The sequence below is a fragment of the Gavialis gangeticus genome, unplaced genomic scaffold, assembly GCF_001723915.1.
Source record: "Gavialis gangeticus isolate Ggan-Ray unplaced genomic scaffold, GavGan_comp1, whole genome shotgun sequence".
Taxonomy (NCBI): Eukaryota; Metazoa; Chordata; order Crocodylia; family Gavialidae; genus Gavialis; species Gavialis gangeticus.
The window spans coordinates 71,634,603-71,650,724 of NW_017729034.1; the positions used below are offsets into that span (position 1 = coordinate 71,634,603).

At 41.9% G+C, this 16,122-nt stretch overlaps 1 protein-coding gene across 3 annotated transcripts in view; it reads right to left on the reverse strand.

The window, feature by feature from the left end:
- FNDC1 (fibronectin type III domain containing 1) overlaps positions 1-16,122 on the reverse strand; it is a 136,109-nt gene that overhangs the window by 54,713 nt on the left and 65,274 nt on the right. For 2 of the 3 annotated variants that reach the window (XM_019527049.1, XM_019527051.1), the window contains exons 4-10: positions 16,113-16,115; positions 15,432-15,549; positions 12,242-12,429; positions 11,883-11,990; positions 7,914-8,102; positions 3,977-7,084; positions 1,574-1,692 (exon numbers count right to left, since the gene is read on the reverse strand). In XM_019527049.1, coding sequence (XP_019382594.1) covers positions 1,574-1,692; positions 3,977-7,084; positions 7,914-8,102; positions 11,883-11,990; positions 12,242-12,429; positions 15,432-15,549; positions 16,113-16,115 — 3,833 coding nt within the window. The remainder of the gene's footprint in view (positions 1-1,573; positions 1,693-3,976; positions 7,085-7,913; positions 8,103-11,882; positions 11,991-12,241; positions 12,430-15,431; positions 15,550-16,112; positions 16,116-16,122) is intronic. The other variant, XM_019527050.1, reaches the window with a different exon arrangement.

Sequence of the window (16,122 nt, forward strand, 5' to 3'; positions counted from 1 at the left end):
CCTTTTTTTTTTTTTTTTTTTTTTGCAAATATACTATACACTTTGGTTAATTATATGTCTTTTAATTTTAAGTATTTACAAAGGTGACCCCATATGGTTAGAAAAAACCCAAAATGCTCACATGTGAAAAGCCAGGCATTATTAACATGTAGTCTAATAAAAAAGATATACTCCTTTAGCTGCCAAATCAAAATATTTTGGATTGCTTTAAATGCTTATGTGAATGTTTTTTTATACTGACTGACTATTTTGAAAACATCCTCCATCCAATGCACTTTAATGTTAATCTAATACTTAGTAATGAGATTAAGATGTCACGAAATTTATTTATTCCCCTCCCTTTATTCATGCTATACCATACTCTTAACTACTTGTGAAGCTACATATTACTCAATGTCAGTGAGAGCTTATATTAAAAAAAAAAAATTACCGTATGTAGGCTGGTTATAAACATGTTGGGTGAAATTTAAAAGCATTCAGGAGCTAATCCTAAATGATATTTTGCTGCCTAAAGATGCAGAGAAGTAGTTTCTGGGGTTTTCCTATTGAAATGAATGGGAGTTAAGCATCTAGCCATTTTTTTAAAATTTCATTAGAAATATATCTGCCTGTTAGGCATCTAAATATATTTAAGAAACTGGCCCAAGGGATTGTCAAAATGGAGAAGTTATCCTGAAATAAGATAGGACGTACATTTATACTTTATATACATTCTAGAATTCCTTGTTTAGACATATTTATTCTGGTGCTATTCTGGAATTAGCATTATTGAGGAGTTATTCCACAGTACCCATGATAGTCACTTTCCTTCTTTAGGCAAGCCTTAAGGCTAGGGATGGATATTACATACACTGGAAACCAGTTCAAAATTGGTAACACAACAGAAGTTCAGTGCACATAAACCATTTTTAAAATGGCTGAAACTAGTTTATGATAAATCTCAATGGATGTAGGATCAGACTTCACTGATTTAGATTAAATCAGTGTGTTAAACTTCCGTCCCAGATCCCTTCCAGATTCAAGTTACTCACAGTCCCCTAGCATCCCAGGTTACTTTGCACCTCCCCTGCAAACTCAGCCTCACAAGGTGGGCCGGCCACAAGCAGTCATAAGCTTAGCCTAAGCTGTCTGCTCCAGTCCAGGCGTGTTCTTGCAACCTCTGGCTTCTGGCCTGGGCCACTGCAAGCATGTGGCTGCATTTCCAGAATCAAAAGGGAATGTCTGCTCAATCTGCACAGCTTAAACTAACCTGCAAAGAATGAATCAATTAAACTTCTGGCTTTTGGACCATCTGTACTTAGCCTAAGTGACTTTGGAACACAAATCACATTACTAATTTGAAAAAACACAAAACTGAACTTAATGATGTTAATGATGCCGAGTAATTTAGGTACCTTTGAAAATCCAATTTATTAAGCTTTAATTAAGCCTTTTAAAATGCACAACAAATAAAAACAGTATTTTTTCATCTATTTTCAAATGACAGAATGGACTATTAGGAAATCTAATGATGAAAAAAATACAATTTTTTTTAAGTCAAAACATCTTGAATTTGCAATGAAGTTTACCCTACCCACTTTGTTCCTTGAGGACCATTAATTATTTTCTGTCCAGTTGGTTTCCCATTATTACCAGATAGCGGTTTTCCATTTCCATTTGTTTTTGTGGTAAGATTGGGCCTACCATTATAACCTGAAATGGGAAACACGGTATCTTCAGTATTGTTAAACCTGTGCATAGAATCAAACCACATTTTACAGCAAAGGCTATTTAAGGAAGTTTTACTGTTACAACAGTAGCTCCCACAGTTATTTTGACAAAGGGAATTAGAGTGACTCATAAAAATAAATACCATTTTAAGGCATTGAGGGCTTTATAACCACTTTTGTCTTCAGAATCCGTGCTTAATTATTCACACACGAAGCTATCTGCCCAATGCATAAAATTTGTGTTAAAGCAGATTAAATACAGAGGCTAAGATTTAGCAGAACACTCTTTGGCTATTGTGCACTGCAAATGTGGTACAACTGGCTACTGGAACAAGATACGCAGCTGCTTTGTGTCCTAAAGCAGTCATGGCATACCACAAAACCCGGCCCAGAAACTATTACAAATAATCACAAAATTCAGAATTAAATACAAATCCCAAACCACTTATCACTGTTGCAAACACTGAAGAGGCTCTCCTCAGCATAGTATCCAGGTCCTTTTAAAAAAACGTACCACAGATCCTTAAATTAATTCCCAAACTACACAGCATATATTCTAAGTGAACCCATGACACTCAAATCAGCTTTCCTGAAAAGGCCACAATTAAGGGATCGCTAGCCATGAAACTAGTTGCTAATGAATTCCAGTGATCTCATCTTACATCATGCTATGTAAGCAATCTGTCTTGGCCTTTGATTAATTTTTCACAGCAAGAAATTGTAGAACTGATGACCTGCTATTGAGAAAGCCCTGTCACCAGCACTTGCAAGTTCTAACTTGTGGACCCACAGCTGAAGAATTACTGTCAAAAGCAGGTACTATAAGGAGGGAACTTCCTTTGAAATGAATGGCAACCCATTGTGTGCATTCAAGAGCAGAATTAGACCTGGTGTGAGTAATGTCTTGTAGCTTTCAAGACAAAATGGACCACATTAGATGCAATACCTTAGTTCTGTGGATTTTAAATTTCTATAAAATAAATACATTTATAGTTATTTAAATATTTTTTCAGCCTGGATTCTAGAGTTGTTTGTCTTCAGTTTGTTCAAATGAGACAATTATGGGCTCGTTTAAAGTATACATAGCAGATCTGGTCTTACTCCCACTGAAGTTAATAGGAAGTGTGCTATTGGCACATGGAACACAGATCAAGACCTTAGTTTCTATTCAAATTTAAAAGGCAGAGAGTGAAAACATCAAAAGCATCAGATAATGTGCCCTAGGCCCAATACTCCTCTCAGCTACACTACAGTAATTCAGGAAAATACAACTAAGGATGACATCTAATTTATACCAAAATAAGTGCAAGCAGGAAATGCTCCCCCTCTCAGTTCTTAATCAAACAGAAATACTACTGAGTATGGTTCAATGCTAATGCTGAGTGACTGAATAGTGGGGAGAGTGCAGGCATTCCTAACTAAGGAATAGCCACAGAGACTGTTCAGGAATATCAAATGTGATATATTTGGTTACAAATCAGTATTCTAATGAATCTTGAGTCACTACCAGCAGGTGCTTGTGAGCAGACACACTCTGCTAGAAAGCCCATGGCAAGCACCAGTACTCTGAATCACTAAAATATCAGAACCCAAAATGTAGTTGCCCACAAGGCAAATAATCATAGCCAGTAGTACAACCCGAAGTAGCCTAGGAGCTGCATTTCCTCCAGAGTGAATAGCTCTTAAGAACTAGCAAAAGCAAGGCACACCAGATCAAAATAAAACATCTTGCATAGCAGAGTAAAGAGCAGAACACTGGATTTCATTCAGAGCTTAGAAAAGTCTCTTGTAATTTATAAAATGCACAGAAGCCCTGTTCTTTGCCCAAAAAGTCCAATCTTCCCAAGAGCTGTACTTAGCATACACATGTTCTTTCAGCACATACCTACGCAAGTCCTTAGTCTAAAATTAGTATGGTCTGATTTCCAAACATAGCTCCTGACTCTACAATCAGAATCACTTAGGCAGACCCCTCAAGCCCTGTTGGCTTCATTAGAATCCACATAGACATTAAGGTCTATGTGTCCAAGTCAGATTGCAAGTCTGTGATTGACAAGTGCTTCAAGCTGAGCACCCCATGTTTTCAAGTGATAGGTAAACAGTTCTAGCTATGATCTCTGGATACTTCCAAAAGATACCTAGTACATTAGAATAAATAATTGAATCTGTGTCCTGATGAGATGCTTTTCCTTTCATCTAACAGTGGTTGGGAAAACAACATTTAAGACAGCCAAATTAAAAAACTAGCAGAGGAGGCATCCTTTTACCTTGTCTGTAAGGAGGTCTAATGAACTGCCGTTGAGAAGGGCTTCGTAGCCTTGAGTTTAGTAGTCGCTGACGGGGGGATAGAGAGGGAGAAGAAGATGAAGAAATGGCTGGAGAAGCAGCATGCGTAGGATGTGGCTGAGAAGGCCCAGACATAGATGGAGAGAGGTGTGGCCAGACCAGGCTTGGTTTAGAAGGTGTATGCTGTCTGCTAGGAGACTGAGAAACTCTCGAGGCCACAGAAGCAGAACTGGCTGATGATGCAGGAAGAGAATGCTTTAAATGGGAAGGCTCCACATCCTCCCCCTCCTCACGCTCTTCTTCTACAGAACTTACTTTGCGAGGTAGAACAGATTCCATCATTTTTCTTTTATCACTAGCAACTTTGCCTCTAGAAATGGAAGATGACCACCTTGCTGCTGAAGATGATGCGGGTTTCTCCTCCACTTCTCTTTGATCATGCTCACTATAATCATCATCCTCATTTGAAACTGTCTGGCGAGATTTAGGTAGAGAGAGGGAATGATCTTTTGGAGAAGATTCAACTTTTGATGGTTTTGGCAGGAACTGACTGTATTTTTTCTCAGTTTGGGATGCTGTTCTAGTAGGGATCCTGGAATATGAATGGCGTGTAGGATGATTTGGTCTCATAGAAGTGGAGGATGACTTTGAAGATAAAGAAGTGTCCCCACTATGCTGACTAGCTCTTGATGCATCACTGAGAGAGTCAGTGTCAAGCCGAGTATGTTTATAGGAAGAAGATGGTTTATGTGAATCTGGCATTTGCTCACCTGAAGTGGTTACCCTGGATCCAGTATGTCTGCTTACTGGCAGAGAGGAACTTGATCCTCTGAAAGAGGTTATGGGGTCCTGCCTACTTTTGTGTTTTTCTTCAGCATTACTTGTTTGAGAACCTGATTGTTGCTGTTTTGAAAGAGATGAAGTAGAACTTCCCTGAGACAAAGAGGTAGGTATCCTCTTAGAAGAAATAACTTTAGGAAATACAGAACGGCCATATACTCTGTCACGCGCCTCCTCCTCTACTACATCCACATCCTCCTGTAGTTTTTCATTACTTTGGTCTCTAGAATTTAATGAGGACTGAAGCTGAGACTGACTAGGTCTTGCCCTTTGGGAAGAGCTGGATTCCGAATGGAGAGTTTTTTGGGATGAGAAATGAGAACTTTCAGTTAAAGGTTTTTTGGACAAAGGCATAGTTTGTTTTGATTTAGCCAGGGTTTCCTTTACCTCTTTATTGTCCTTCTCTCCACGTTGATGCTTGGAAGTGGCAGACCCTGATGAAGACCCAGTGGAAGCTGATGTAGATGATGAAGTTCTTGACCCTGGATCCTGAACACTTGTTACTTGATGGTTAGTTCTAGCAGATGAGGAAGACTGTCCAGGCAATGACGACTGACGGACTGTAGACAAAGAGTGTGATGTGGGAGTTGCCTCTGTTTCTCTACCATGATGTTCATCCTCTGAACTGGAGTGGTATGGTTCTCTGCGGCGAGTACTAACGTCTACCTGAGAACTTCTTCTTTTAGAATAAACAGCTGAAGACTCTCTAGAAGTGGAAGGTGAGGGGTCATGTGTTATAGTAGAAGGTAACGGTTTTTCCTCTTCCAATTCTTTGTCAGTATTGGAACTAGACTTACTGCTTGAAGTTAGGTGTCCACTACTCTGAGGATGAACCTTGGACGAAATGGTAGAATAAGGCAATTTAGAGGGTTGCAGTCTAGATTCTGGAATAATACCAACCCTGTTTAGAAATCTATTAGCTGTCTGAGATGACTTGTGCCTGGGCAGATTAAAACGCTCTGATGTGGACTGTCCTAAAGATGACCTAGACCTAAATACAGAAGAGTCTGGTCTTTTCTTTTCATGTTCTGCTTCTGAGTCCTCACTATCATTATCACCATCATTGGAAACATCCCTTCCTACAGACTTATGGTTAGCAGAAAATGGGAAGCGCGAGTGAGTTGAAGAATGACTAGCAGAAACTGAAACAGCAGTCCTTGCTGACACGGCTGCAGTGGCAAAGTTTGGATCCCTTGACACGTGAGGCTTGGAACCTATGGGAAGCCTTTTCTGGGGTGATGGAGACGATCCTCCATCATGAGAAGAAAGTCTGGAATTTGAATTTTCATCTCTGTCTCTGGTTTCTTTACTATCATAATCATTGTGACTATGAACTAATTTAGAAGAGGGATGGTGTGAATGACTTTGAGAATTTGGACTTGATGAGGTAGGTGATTCAACTGGCCCAGTAGCAGGGTCTGGTTTAGTTCGATGGCTCTGGACTACCTTATGAGACACAGCCAACTGCCGACTTGATGGTAAAGCCAAATGAGTATGCTCCAAATTTCTAGATGGTGTTTTACTTGACCCTGTGTCTTTAAAAGGCACGGAATCTAGCTTTGCTTGTTTTTCCTTCACACTGTCTAGAAGATCATTATGCACATTTTCACCAGGCAGGTTATCGGAAGGGTTTTTAGGAGAAGGAGGCGTATTGGCGTTCTCTTGTCTTAGACGCTTTGTTTCATTGTCTGTGTACTTAGGAATGGAAGAAGATGCTGAGGAAGAGGAGGAGAAGCGTTGTGATGAGGATGTTGATGATGAGCCATGCTTGTCTGTGTTCATCTGCCTTGTCAGGGAGGGAGTACGTGATCTAACTGGCATTCTACCTGAAGAATGGACAGAGTGGAATGGCCTACTTGGGGACAGGAGCCTAACATGTCTCCTCTGATCCTGGGTCTTAGGTAGTGTTGTTGGAGTTTCATTAGAGGAATCATGCTCATCTGTGACTTCAGTGGCTTGGGGATCAGGTTCCAACTCTGCTGTCTTTTTAGAGGATAGCTGTGACTTATTTAGGACCCCACTGCCAGCCAAGAGTTTATTCTTAAACTCAGAAAGATGACTATTTTTATCTGTACCAGTGACAGAACTAGAAGAATGAGCAGCAGTATGCTTAGAGGAAGTGGATAATTTCTGAGAAGAAACAGAAGAAGTTTGAGAAGGGGATGAAGGGGCAGCATTCCCAGATTTCTTAGACTCCAAATCATCTTGAATGTTTGTTTTTTGATGAACATCCAAATCACCTCTAATTGCTGTAAAAAGGAAGGAAAAAAACCCCCTCTGCTTTAGTCACAACATTACATATACACATAGCAACACCAAAAAAAAAGAAAACCCTAAGGAAAAAAAGTATCACTCAGCCAGCAAAAGCCAAATCATGCTTCAGAACACCAGATAATAATACTTTTTCTATTAATAAATCTATTTGGAAACAGAAATATCCTTCTTTTATCATCACAGACTCAAACAAGCAATTTATTATCTAAGAATGGAGTACCAAAGAAAATAACTGGGGCCACATACTCAGCATAGCTTTTTTTAACCTCAATGGCATTATGCTGGTTTACCCCAGCCAACAGTCTGCTCCCTACATTAACTCTTTTAAACATTTCAAGTTTTCTACCAATGTAACAACATACATTTAGTAGTAAGTAGAGAGTTGACAGTTTTGCCTAAGTAAAGATTGTAGGATTTAGCCAATTAACTTTTAAAATTGAAATTTATTTATGTTGCAAATAATGGAACATTCAGTCAGGAATAATGCAAGTAATAAAGTAGAGTTAGAACTTTGTAGAGGAAAGAGAATATATATTTTCATGTAGTGGGTACCAATACAGACAGATACATGTTTAACTTTAAAAATGTTCTGTTCCAATTTGTATGCATTACAAAGATGCTTAATGATAAGCTGCTATAAAACATATTGTGACTTTTTATTTAAATGAAACAAGCAGTGCTAATGAACTGCAATTCTACAGCTTTGGTGGAATGCTAAAAAATGTCAAATAATGCAATAAAAATGAACATAGACAAGACAATGACTCAAGTGGGTAGACTGAGCCATAAACACAGAATGCTTACTTGCTGGAATAGCAACACTGAAGGCTTTAGACTGAGGACCTTGCCCCCTCCTGTTTGCTGCACGGATTTTGAAAATATACCGTTCCCCAGGCTGTAGACCATCTATTATGGCAGAGGTTGTACTTCCAGGATAGGTGATGGACTTTGCTCCGAATGGTTTGAGAGCCGGGGCGTATGAAAGAATGTATTCTGAAATGATTTGGCAGACGGTTGGAAGGAGGAAACTGAAAACAGTCCTGTTTCCAGCGGACAGACTGTATGGGTAGGATGAATTAGAACGTGCATTACTAAAATTAATACATTAGCAATGCACGTCGAGTCAACAGCTGGAGCATAAAGACATGATATATAGTAAGTTGAATAAACATTCATTCAGCCTATTAAACAAAAATACATAAAGTAAATTAGCTTATTAAGCACACAGGATACAGAAGTTAAATCTTTCCAAAGAATATTTAGACTACAATCCCCATTGTTGATATTTATACCAAACAATAATTTTGATGGGAACTGAGCATTCTAAATAAAGCTTAACAGAAAAAAAATAATTACAGAGTCAATTATTGGTACATGGTCAGTTACTGCTCTAGTAATATATTATTTGGTTCAACCAATCCCAGTTTTGTTTTTAAACACTAAAGATTTGGGGTTTAAAAACCCTATGCTATCCTTTTGCAAAGGCATTTTTTCTAATACAAATTTAGCTAAATTAATCTAACATCAGAAAATGTGGTTTATATAATGAAGTGGCTACTAAAGATGAAATTCTATTACCTTTTGTGTGCTCAAATGGCAGCTGTCCAGCCACATAAGTGCCCTTTTTGGCATTTATATATAGTTTAAGACTGTATTACTGGCACAGCACAGATGTAGTGTACATGTGTAAACCCTAGCACACTCAGAAGAATACACACTTTCTGGGGGAGTATGTGGCTACATGCACACACACACACACACAGGATATGCACATAAGGCACAAAATTGTTGCTGGACAAAAATCTAGCAGGGGGGAATTTTAGCTGCAAGAGCTGAGTGATTGCCCATGAGAGGTTTAAACTTGTCAAGCATCATGTTCTATCTTCCACACCACAGGTTACGTATTATTCAGGCCCTTCTCTATCACTGCTTTTGAAGCTGGCCCATAAGCAGCCAACAAAGGGAGATATGTGGGCCCTGGAAAACAATGCATTAGTGTGTGCCTTAATGAGCCCTGTTCAACCTGCAGTATGGTGTATGAAGCACTATTCTAGGAAGCCAGAGATACAGGTTCAAACCTTACCCTCCGGGTAAGTGGGACCTAGAATCTGGGTCTCCTGTTTTATGGGAAAGCACCTTAATATTTTGGCTACTGGGGCTAAAACATGGGAGAGAAGTTGTTGTCTTCTGCATTCCTTCTGGGACCTATACCAGTATATGCGTGTGCACAGCTGCCTGACCCTTGCATGCCTACTGGGCATGCACATCATATGCACATGAACTTGCATATCCACAGAGCAGGGGCAATAGAACTGCAAATTACTTGTAAGAGCCTGGGACAGTGCACCTTTGGTGCCTGCCACTTGAAGTCAGCTGCCTGCTCAGGCCCAGGTGCCTGATTAAGGCGGTCATTTTCAAACAAAGGTCAGCCAAGCAGAGACAGCAGTTAGCTGCTTGCAGCCGAGGGAGTAGCACCATCCGGCTCCCTTGTGGCGTGAAACATCCTGGAGGTAAGGGCAGGAGCTAGGGGGATGGCTTGGAGGCTCCTGGTCCTGGGCATGACCTAAAACTGCACTCTGCCAAGGAAGGCAGGCCTGGTGGGACTGCCAGTGGTGCAACAACCCCACTCAAATACCAGGACCGCTCGCCTCCCTGAGGAAAAGTGGGTCACCTTAATAACCCCAGCCCCCACAACACTGTGGGTAAGAGAACCAGGCACAGCTACAGCCACCTGACCCCAGGGGGTATAAGACAGCAGGAAAGGAGGAAGGCCAGGCACGGCTGCAGCCACCTGAACCCGCAGGGGTGAAAGACCTCAGAGGCCCCAGGGAGGGCATAGTTGTGTAGCCCCAGAGAGATGGGGTGGTAGTGAAGGCCCTGACAAGGGTTGAGTAGGGCTGAGGGTCAGCCTGAAGGGTAGCCCGAGGGGGTGTGCTGAGTAGAGTTGTGGGACGGCCAGAAGGGCAGCACATGGGCCAACCCCCAGGAGATCAAGTTGTGGGGTGCAAGGAGCCCAGTGAGGGGCTAGAGCAGAGTTAGCCCTCCATTCGGTGAATGAACTGGCCACTACCCAGGTGAGGGTCACGGCAGAGGCCCAAAAGTCCGCATGTTGCCACCCGAGGCATGACTCAGATAAGCCTGATGGCCTAGGGGAACGCTCAAGGGGGTAAAGTATCGTGCAGTGGGCAAGAGACCCTGTGAGAGAGGGTGGAGTGCAAGATGCCCCAGTGAGAGGAAGGCAGTATGAGTGTGTGAGGGAATGAGACCAGACATAGGATTAAGTTGACCTGGCCACAGGCCGGGAGCATAGCAATATACTGGATGCCATCTGCAAGGCATGGACCACAGTGTAGGGATGGTGCAGAGCCATGGATAGCACTGCCTGGCATCAGGGCATGTAATGAGTAGTCTCCCGCATTTACCACCAGTTCATAGATACAGCAAAGTCACGGCAGGAGAGACTGGGCGGACTGTCGCATAGACAGGAGGGCAGGCCGACTTAAGACTCTGCCCCGAGCTTGCCCCCATCACAGAGCCAAACAATCCAGTTGCAGTGTCCAAGCGCAATTTAAGCATGCAAAGAGTAATTGCTATTTTATTCTAATGACACTTACATAGGAGTGGACAGAATTAATTAACTAGGGCACCTATACATGCGCCAAACGCCTTCTCCAATGTGATCTAATTAGAATGTGTTGGAGCAAACTCGAGTAATTGAGCCTGCTTGATCAAACAGACTCAATTAACTTAGTCTGCTGCTGCATTCTAATTAGAACACTCCAGCAGGCTCAGCATCATATGTATTCAGCATCCCTGAATTTCAAAGTGGCGGCACGGGCTCTTTAACTAAAACTTTTTGAATGAGCTTTAGTTAAAGTTTCCCCATTGCCATTTTGAAGTGCAGAACACTGAATACACAAGATGCTGGGGGCATTTTTATTAGAGTGGTTCCCAAGAGCCACTGTAATTAAAACACTCTTCTTCCCCAGCCTGAGCTCATGTAAAGATGCCCTTAATTTTGCATCTTGGGAAGAAATATCTGGCCTTAAGGTTCCTAAGTGATTTGTCATTTTGCAGTTTGTGGATCCCCAAAGCGTAGGGCCTTAGAGGAGTCTTTGTAGTGTGCACTGAATCTCTGAAAACACAACCTCTTTAAAAGGCCACTCAGAAACTGAGTCATCCCAAATCACTCTTCACTTCTGAAAATTTAGGGCAAAGCACATGGAGTGCTCAGAAGTCAGTGCATGTCATGAAATTTCATATCATATCCATGAAGTGTTGCATACCTTTTAAAAAAAAGAAAAGGAGGTAATTTTTTTTATGCCTGTTCATTAAAAAGCACCTTTTAAATAATAAATTTAAGATCATCAGGAAACAAATCTATTCAGTACTTTGTTGCTTATCCTATTTTTCATGCCTAACCATCCAAAGACCTTTGGATCAAAAGGTCATTTCAATAGCAAAAACTTTATATCATCCCAGGAAAGGGTTAGGGACTTCACTTGGCTGACACTGAATTATAAAGGAGAAGAGTCATTTCATTCAGCTGTAAAGACTGTCAGTAACAAGAAACTGTTGATATGGTCTGCTGTTTGCACAAAAGTTCCCTTAATCAAAGTCTGCCTCAGCCTAGAGGTCTCTCTGAGAGAAGCACAGCTTCCTACTATTGTACCTTATACAGCAGCAGAGCCTGGCTTCATTAATGATAGCACAAATTCAAGAGTTCAATATCTTCAATTCTCTTTCAGTAACTAATTGGTAGTAATAACCTACCTTTGACTTTTCCTTCACTCTCTGAAAGAGGTTCCCAAGATGCAGTGACAGATGTTGGTTTGCCTGATACTGGCCAGACATCTAAATTTTCAGGAGCACTAGCAGGAGCTGTGAAACATTCGGTAATATTCAGAAAAGCAGCAGTTAAGGTGGGAAGTAATGGTTATATCATTTGCCATGTCCCTCCTGTATCCTTCCCTCTGACCCCTCCCACCCCAAACCAACATTCCAAAAACTTGTATGTGACCATTTTAAAAAGATAAAAATTAAAATACATCAATCAATCAAAGCCAGGTGTGGTTGAACTAGTTCTAAAGTCTCAAAATGTATATCACATTGAAGGACATGTTAATACACACCGGCTTCTGGGGTTCGTTGGTAAACGGAAATACTCCACGCGCCTTCCTTTTCTCCCTCTGAGATGCGGACCGCAAATTCATACATGGCATCTGGCATTAGATTATCCACTAACACCCGTCGGTTAGGCACCTGTTTATAATCCCACCTTGCTGATTCCCCTTTTTCGCGATAACGAACTGTATATTGCCTGGGAATGGAAATGAGAGGGGCAAAAATTCATAACCCATCCAGTAGTGCCACCAGGATCAAGCATAGTTTATATCTTTTTCTATTAACATGCTTGGCTAATAAAAGAATCCAAAAAATTTAGTAGTCCATCTCAGAGCATACAGATGCTCCAGTCAAGAACAAGTTACCTCAAGATATACGAAGGTGGTGACCTATAAGGTATCAATTTCTCTTTGGTAATGGCCCATGTGCCTGCTCTTATTTTGCATTAAATGAAAACTTAGTATAACAACACAGTACACGTTAGACCTAGTTAACTAAATTGAAATAATTTAGCCCTTAGTCTTCATTTACTGTGGGGTACAAGCATGCAGTTACTGCAGAGCAGCTGATATGGTCCAAATCCCCAACACTGCTTACCGCATGATAACTTGTTCATGACCACACACCCTAAGGGTGTCTGTACACATGCTCTGGGGTTTGGGGGTGGGGGGATGTTAATTAGAGCAGCTCCTGCACATCTACTCTAATTACAATGCCACAGTGTCACATGTATTCAGCATCCCATGTTTAACTAAAGCTCATTCAACAAGTTTTAGTTAAAGCTCTCCTGCCACCATTTTGAAATGCGGGATATTGAATACATGACGCTGCAGCACGTTCTAATTAGAATGTTTCAAACAACATATATAGGCACCCCAAGGTATTTATAGAGCATCAATCACTGCAACACCCAGTCACTGATCTTCTGAGCTCCCCAAACATCAAAGTAAATGATTTATGAGCTAGTTGCACCCTGGGAGGAATCTGCTCTAGAAGAAGGATGTAGTGTTTTCCCTATTGCCCTTCCAGGGGTTCTCTCAGGGAAAGGACAGCATTGCTATGGATGGGATTAATAGGAGCCTTGCCAATGGAGGTTGTCTGTGGGAGCTAAATTAGTTTATCTCCTGACTCCATCTTCTTCCCGGCCAGGATCATGCAGTGGCAAGCTCCTCCAGTGGAAGAGAGATTGTGGCATACTTTATCCCAAAACCCACACAACTGGTCCTTTACACTGTCAAGGGTCACCCCCTCTGAAGGTAACATATTTCACCGTCTAGTCTCTTTATGTATTTAAATTCTATAAAATGCGATTACTATATAAAGTGAAGAGCTCCCAGTGGTGCCTGATCCTGATTGGAGCCTGAAGAAGTTATTGAAATGTAAATAAAAACAATCCCAAGACTCTTTCAAGGAAACACGTATGTTTCTTTAGTTGAGTCCACTTGCAGTAATCCCAGGTGATGTTTTAGTTTTTCTAGATACCACCCCCCCCCACCCAAAAAAAAAACAAAACACCTCTGCATTTTGATTTTGGCAAGACTTTTTTTTTCCCCCTGGCAAATCCTGGGGATCCATGAGGCTCTGAATTATATCACCGTATATTTGCCATTGGGGCCCAGCCTGGGGTTTTTTTTCTTTTTTCAGTCAGACCATTTGTCCTTGTTCTGGGAGTATAGATTACAGCCTTCATCGCTATTACTCCTTCTGTGTCCTCTGGTATACTTCAGCCTAGCACTACATAGCCCCTAACTATTCCCATACTGAGAAACACATTCCAATGAATACAAACAACTGGCAACTTCCTAGTTTCTTGGTTCACGTTTGCCTTTGACCATTGTGGCATGCTGCTACATGCCAAGTTCCTCCATTCATCCAAGACCATGACCTACTCAACCCCAACTCCACTGGGTTTCTGGAAGGTTAGTATTTGAAAAGGGAAAAAGTAAAGATATATAATGGCTTACAGCAGCACAGTCTTTTGAGCCCAAGTTTCACTCTCAGTCCCAGATTTGTCTGTAAAGTTGTCCAAGTGATTACAACAGTCTTGCTCAACAGCTTGCTTGCCTTTCTAAACTCTAAAATGGGCATAACCCCAAATTTAGATCATAACTATCCTAAAATTTAGCTGTGTCCAAACATGGGATTTTGTGTTTCTATCAATTACTTTGGTTAATGGAGGGAAAAAATATCTTGTAACTCTCAGTCTGAAAAGTGGCAAGCAGCATTATACAACTCCTCTAGTCTGAGAAATTATAGCTTCCTGTCAGACTCTTTAATCAGTCCGGGGGGGAATATCTTTCCCTATAAATATCAACTAAAAAACACAGTTTTTATGGCAGAGCAGTTAAGGCGCCTTGCTACTGCTCCAGAGGCATAAATCAGAGTCTTGTGCCAGACATACTGAAAAGCCACCGCCAGTCAACCCAGCTGTACATGGGCACTTGGGTCAGTCAGGCTAAGGAATCACAGGAGATCAGACATGATGCCACTCACATCATTCCCTTGTAGGCCACAAGAAACTGGCTGGCTGGCTTGAGCTATGCTAGCATGGTGGGACATGCTAGACAGAGCCTTGACTTTTTGACCTCACACATATTTTGGCCCAACACAGCTAAGATAGAAAGGAAAGACTGCACCCCACCCCTTCATTGAACATACTCCTCACAGCCAGAGGGGTCACTGCTTATGTGTCACTACTCCCTTCCCTCTTTTCTCCTGTCACTAAATTAAGAAGGGTGAACAGCAACAGCGCTCAGGAGCTCTGGCAGAAGCTGGACTGACATAACAGTAGAATCAGAGTTCACACCAAAGGGGTGTGTGGCCATACCACTGCACCCCCCTGGATCCATCCCTGTATAACAGCAACGCCAAACAATTGAGGAAGCAACTTACAACCTTATGCTCTGGAGTTTAAGTTAGTCTCTAACTACCAGAGATCTGAATGAGATTTAACATGAGGCAGATTGTCCCTCCTTACACCTTCCTCTGAAGCACCTGAGCCTGTCGACTGTCAAGGACAGGAAATTGGTCTGGACGGATGCTTGATCGAGCATGACCACTCCTACGTTCCTATCTTGCCTTCAACTAAGCTATGCTCACAACCACACATTATTAGCTAAACATGAAACTAAGCTGTAGTCAACAGGAATCAGTACATCTTTAGTACAGAAGTGAAAAAACAAACATAAAGATAAGTACCTGGTTGCAACAACTTTCTTCTGTTTTTCATATACAGGATCTGTCCAAGCAACGAGTACTGATTGAGAGGACATAACTCGAACACTTATGTCTTTTGCCACCTCCAGCTCCTCCTCCTCTGAAATGATATGGTAAGACAGAGAGTCAGAAATGAGAATTTCATTCTTTTCATCACCCAGCCAACATATCTAAAATGTTTGATAAGCCCTAGTGTGTTCTCATTGCAACAGTTTCATAGTTTCTAGGGTCGGAAGGGACCTGAGCAGATCATCGAGTCTGACCCCCTAGCATGGCAGGAAAGAGTACTGGGGTCAAACGACCCCAGCAAGGTGTACATCTAGCCTCCTCTTAAAGACCCCCAGGATAGGAGCCTGCACCACTTCTCTTGGAAGTTGGTTCCAGATCCTACCTGCCCTGACAGTGAAGTAGTCCCTCCTGATATCTAGCCTAAATCTACCCTCTGCCAGCTTGTGACCATTATTCCTAGTCACTCCTGGTAGTGCTCGAGGGAACAGGGACTCCGCCAGTGCCTGCTGGTCCCCTCTGACTAGTTTGTAAATGGCCACTAGATCTCCCCCTCAGCCTTCTCTTGTGGAGGCTGAATAGGTTCAGGTCCCGTAGCCTCTCCTCATAGGGCCTGCCCTGCTGCCCCCTGATCATGTGAGTGGCCCTCCTCTGGACCCTCTCCATG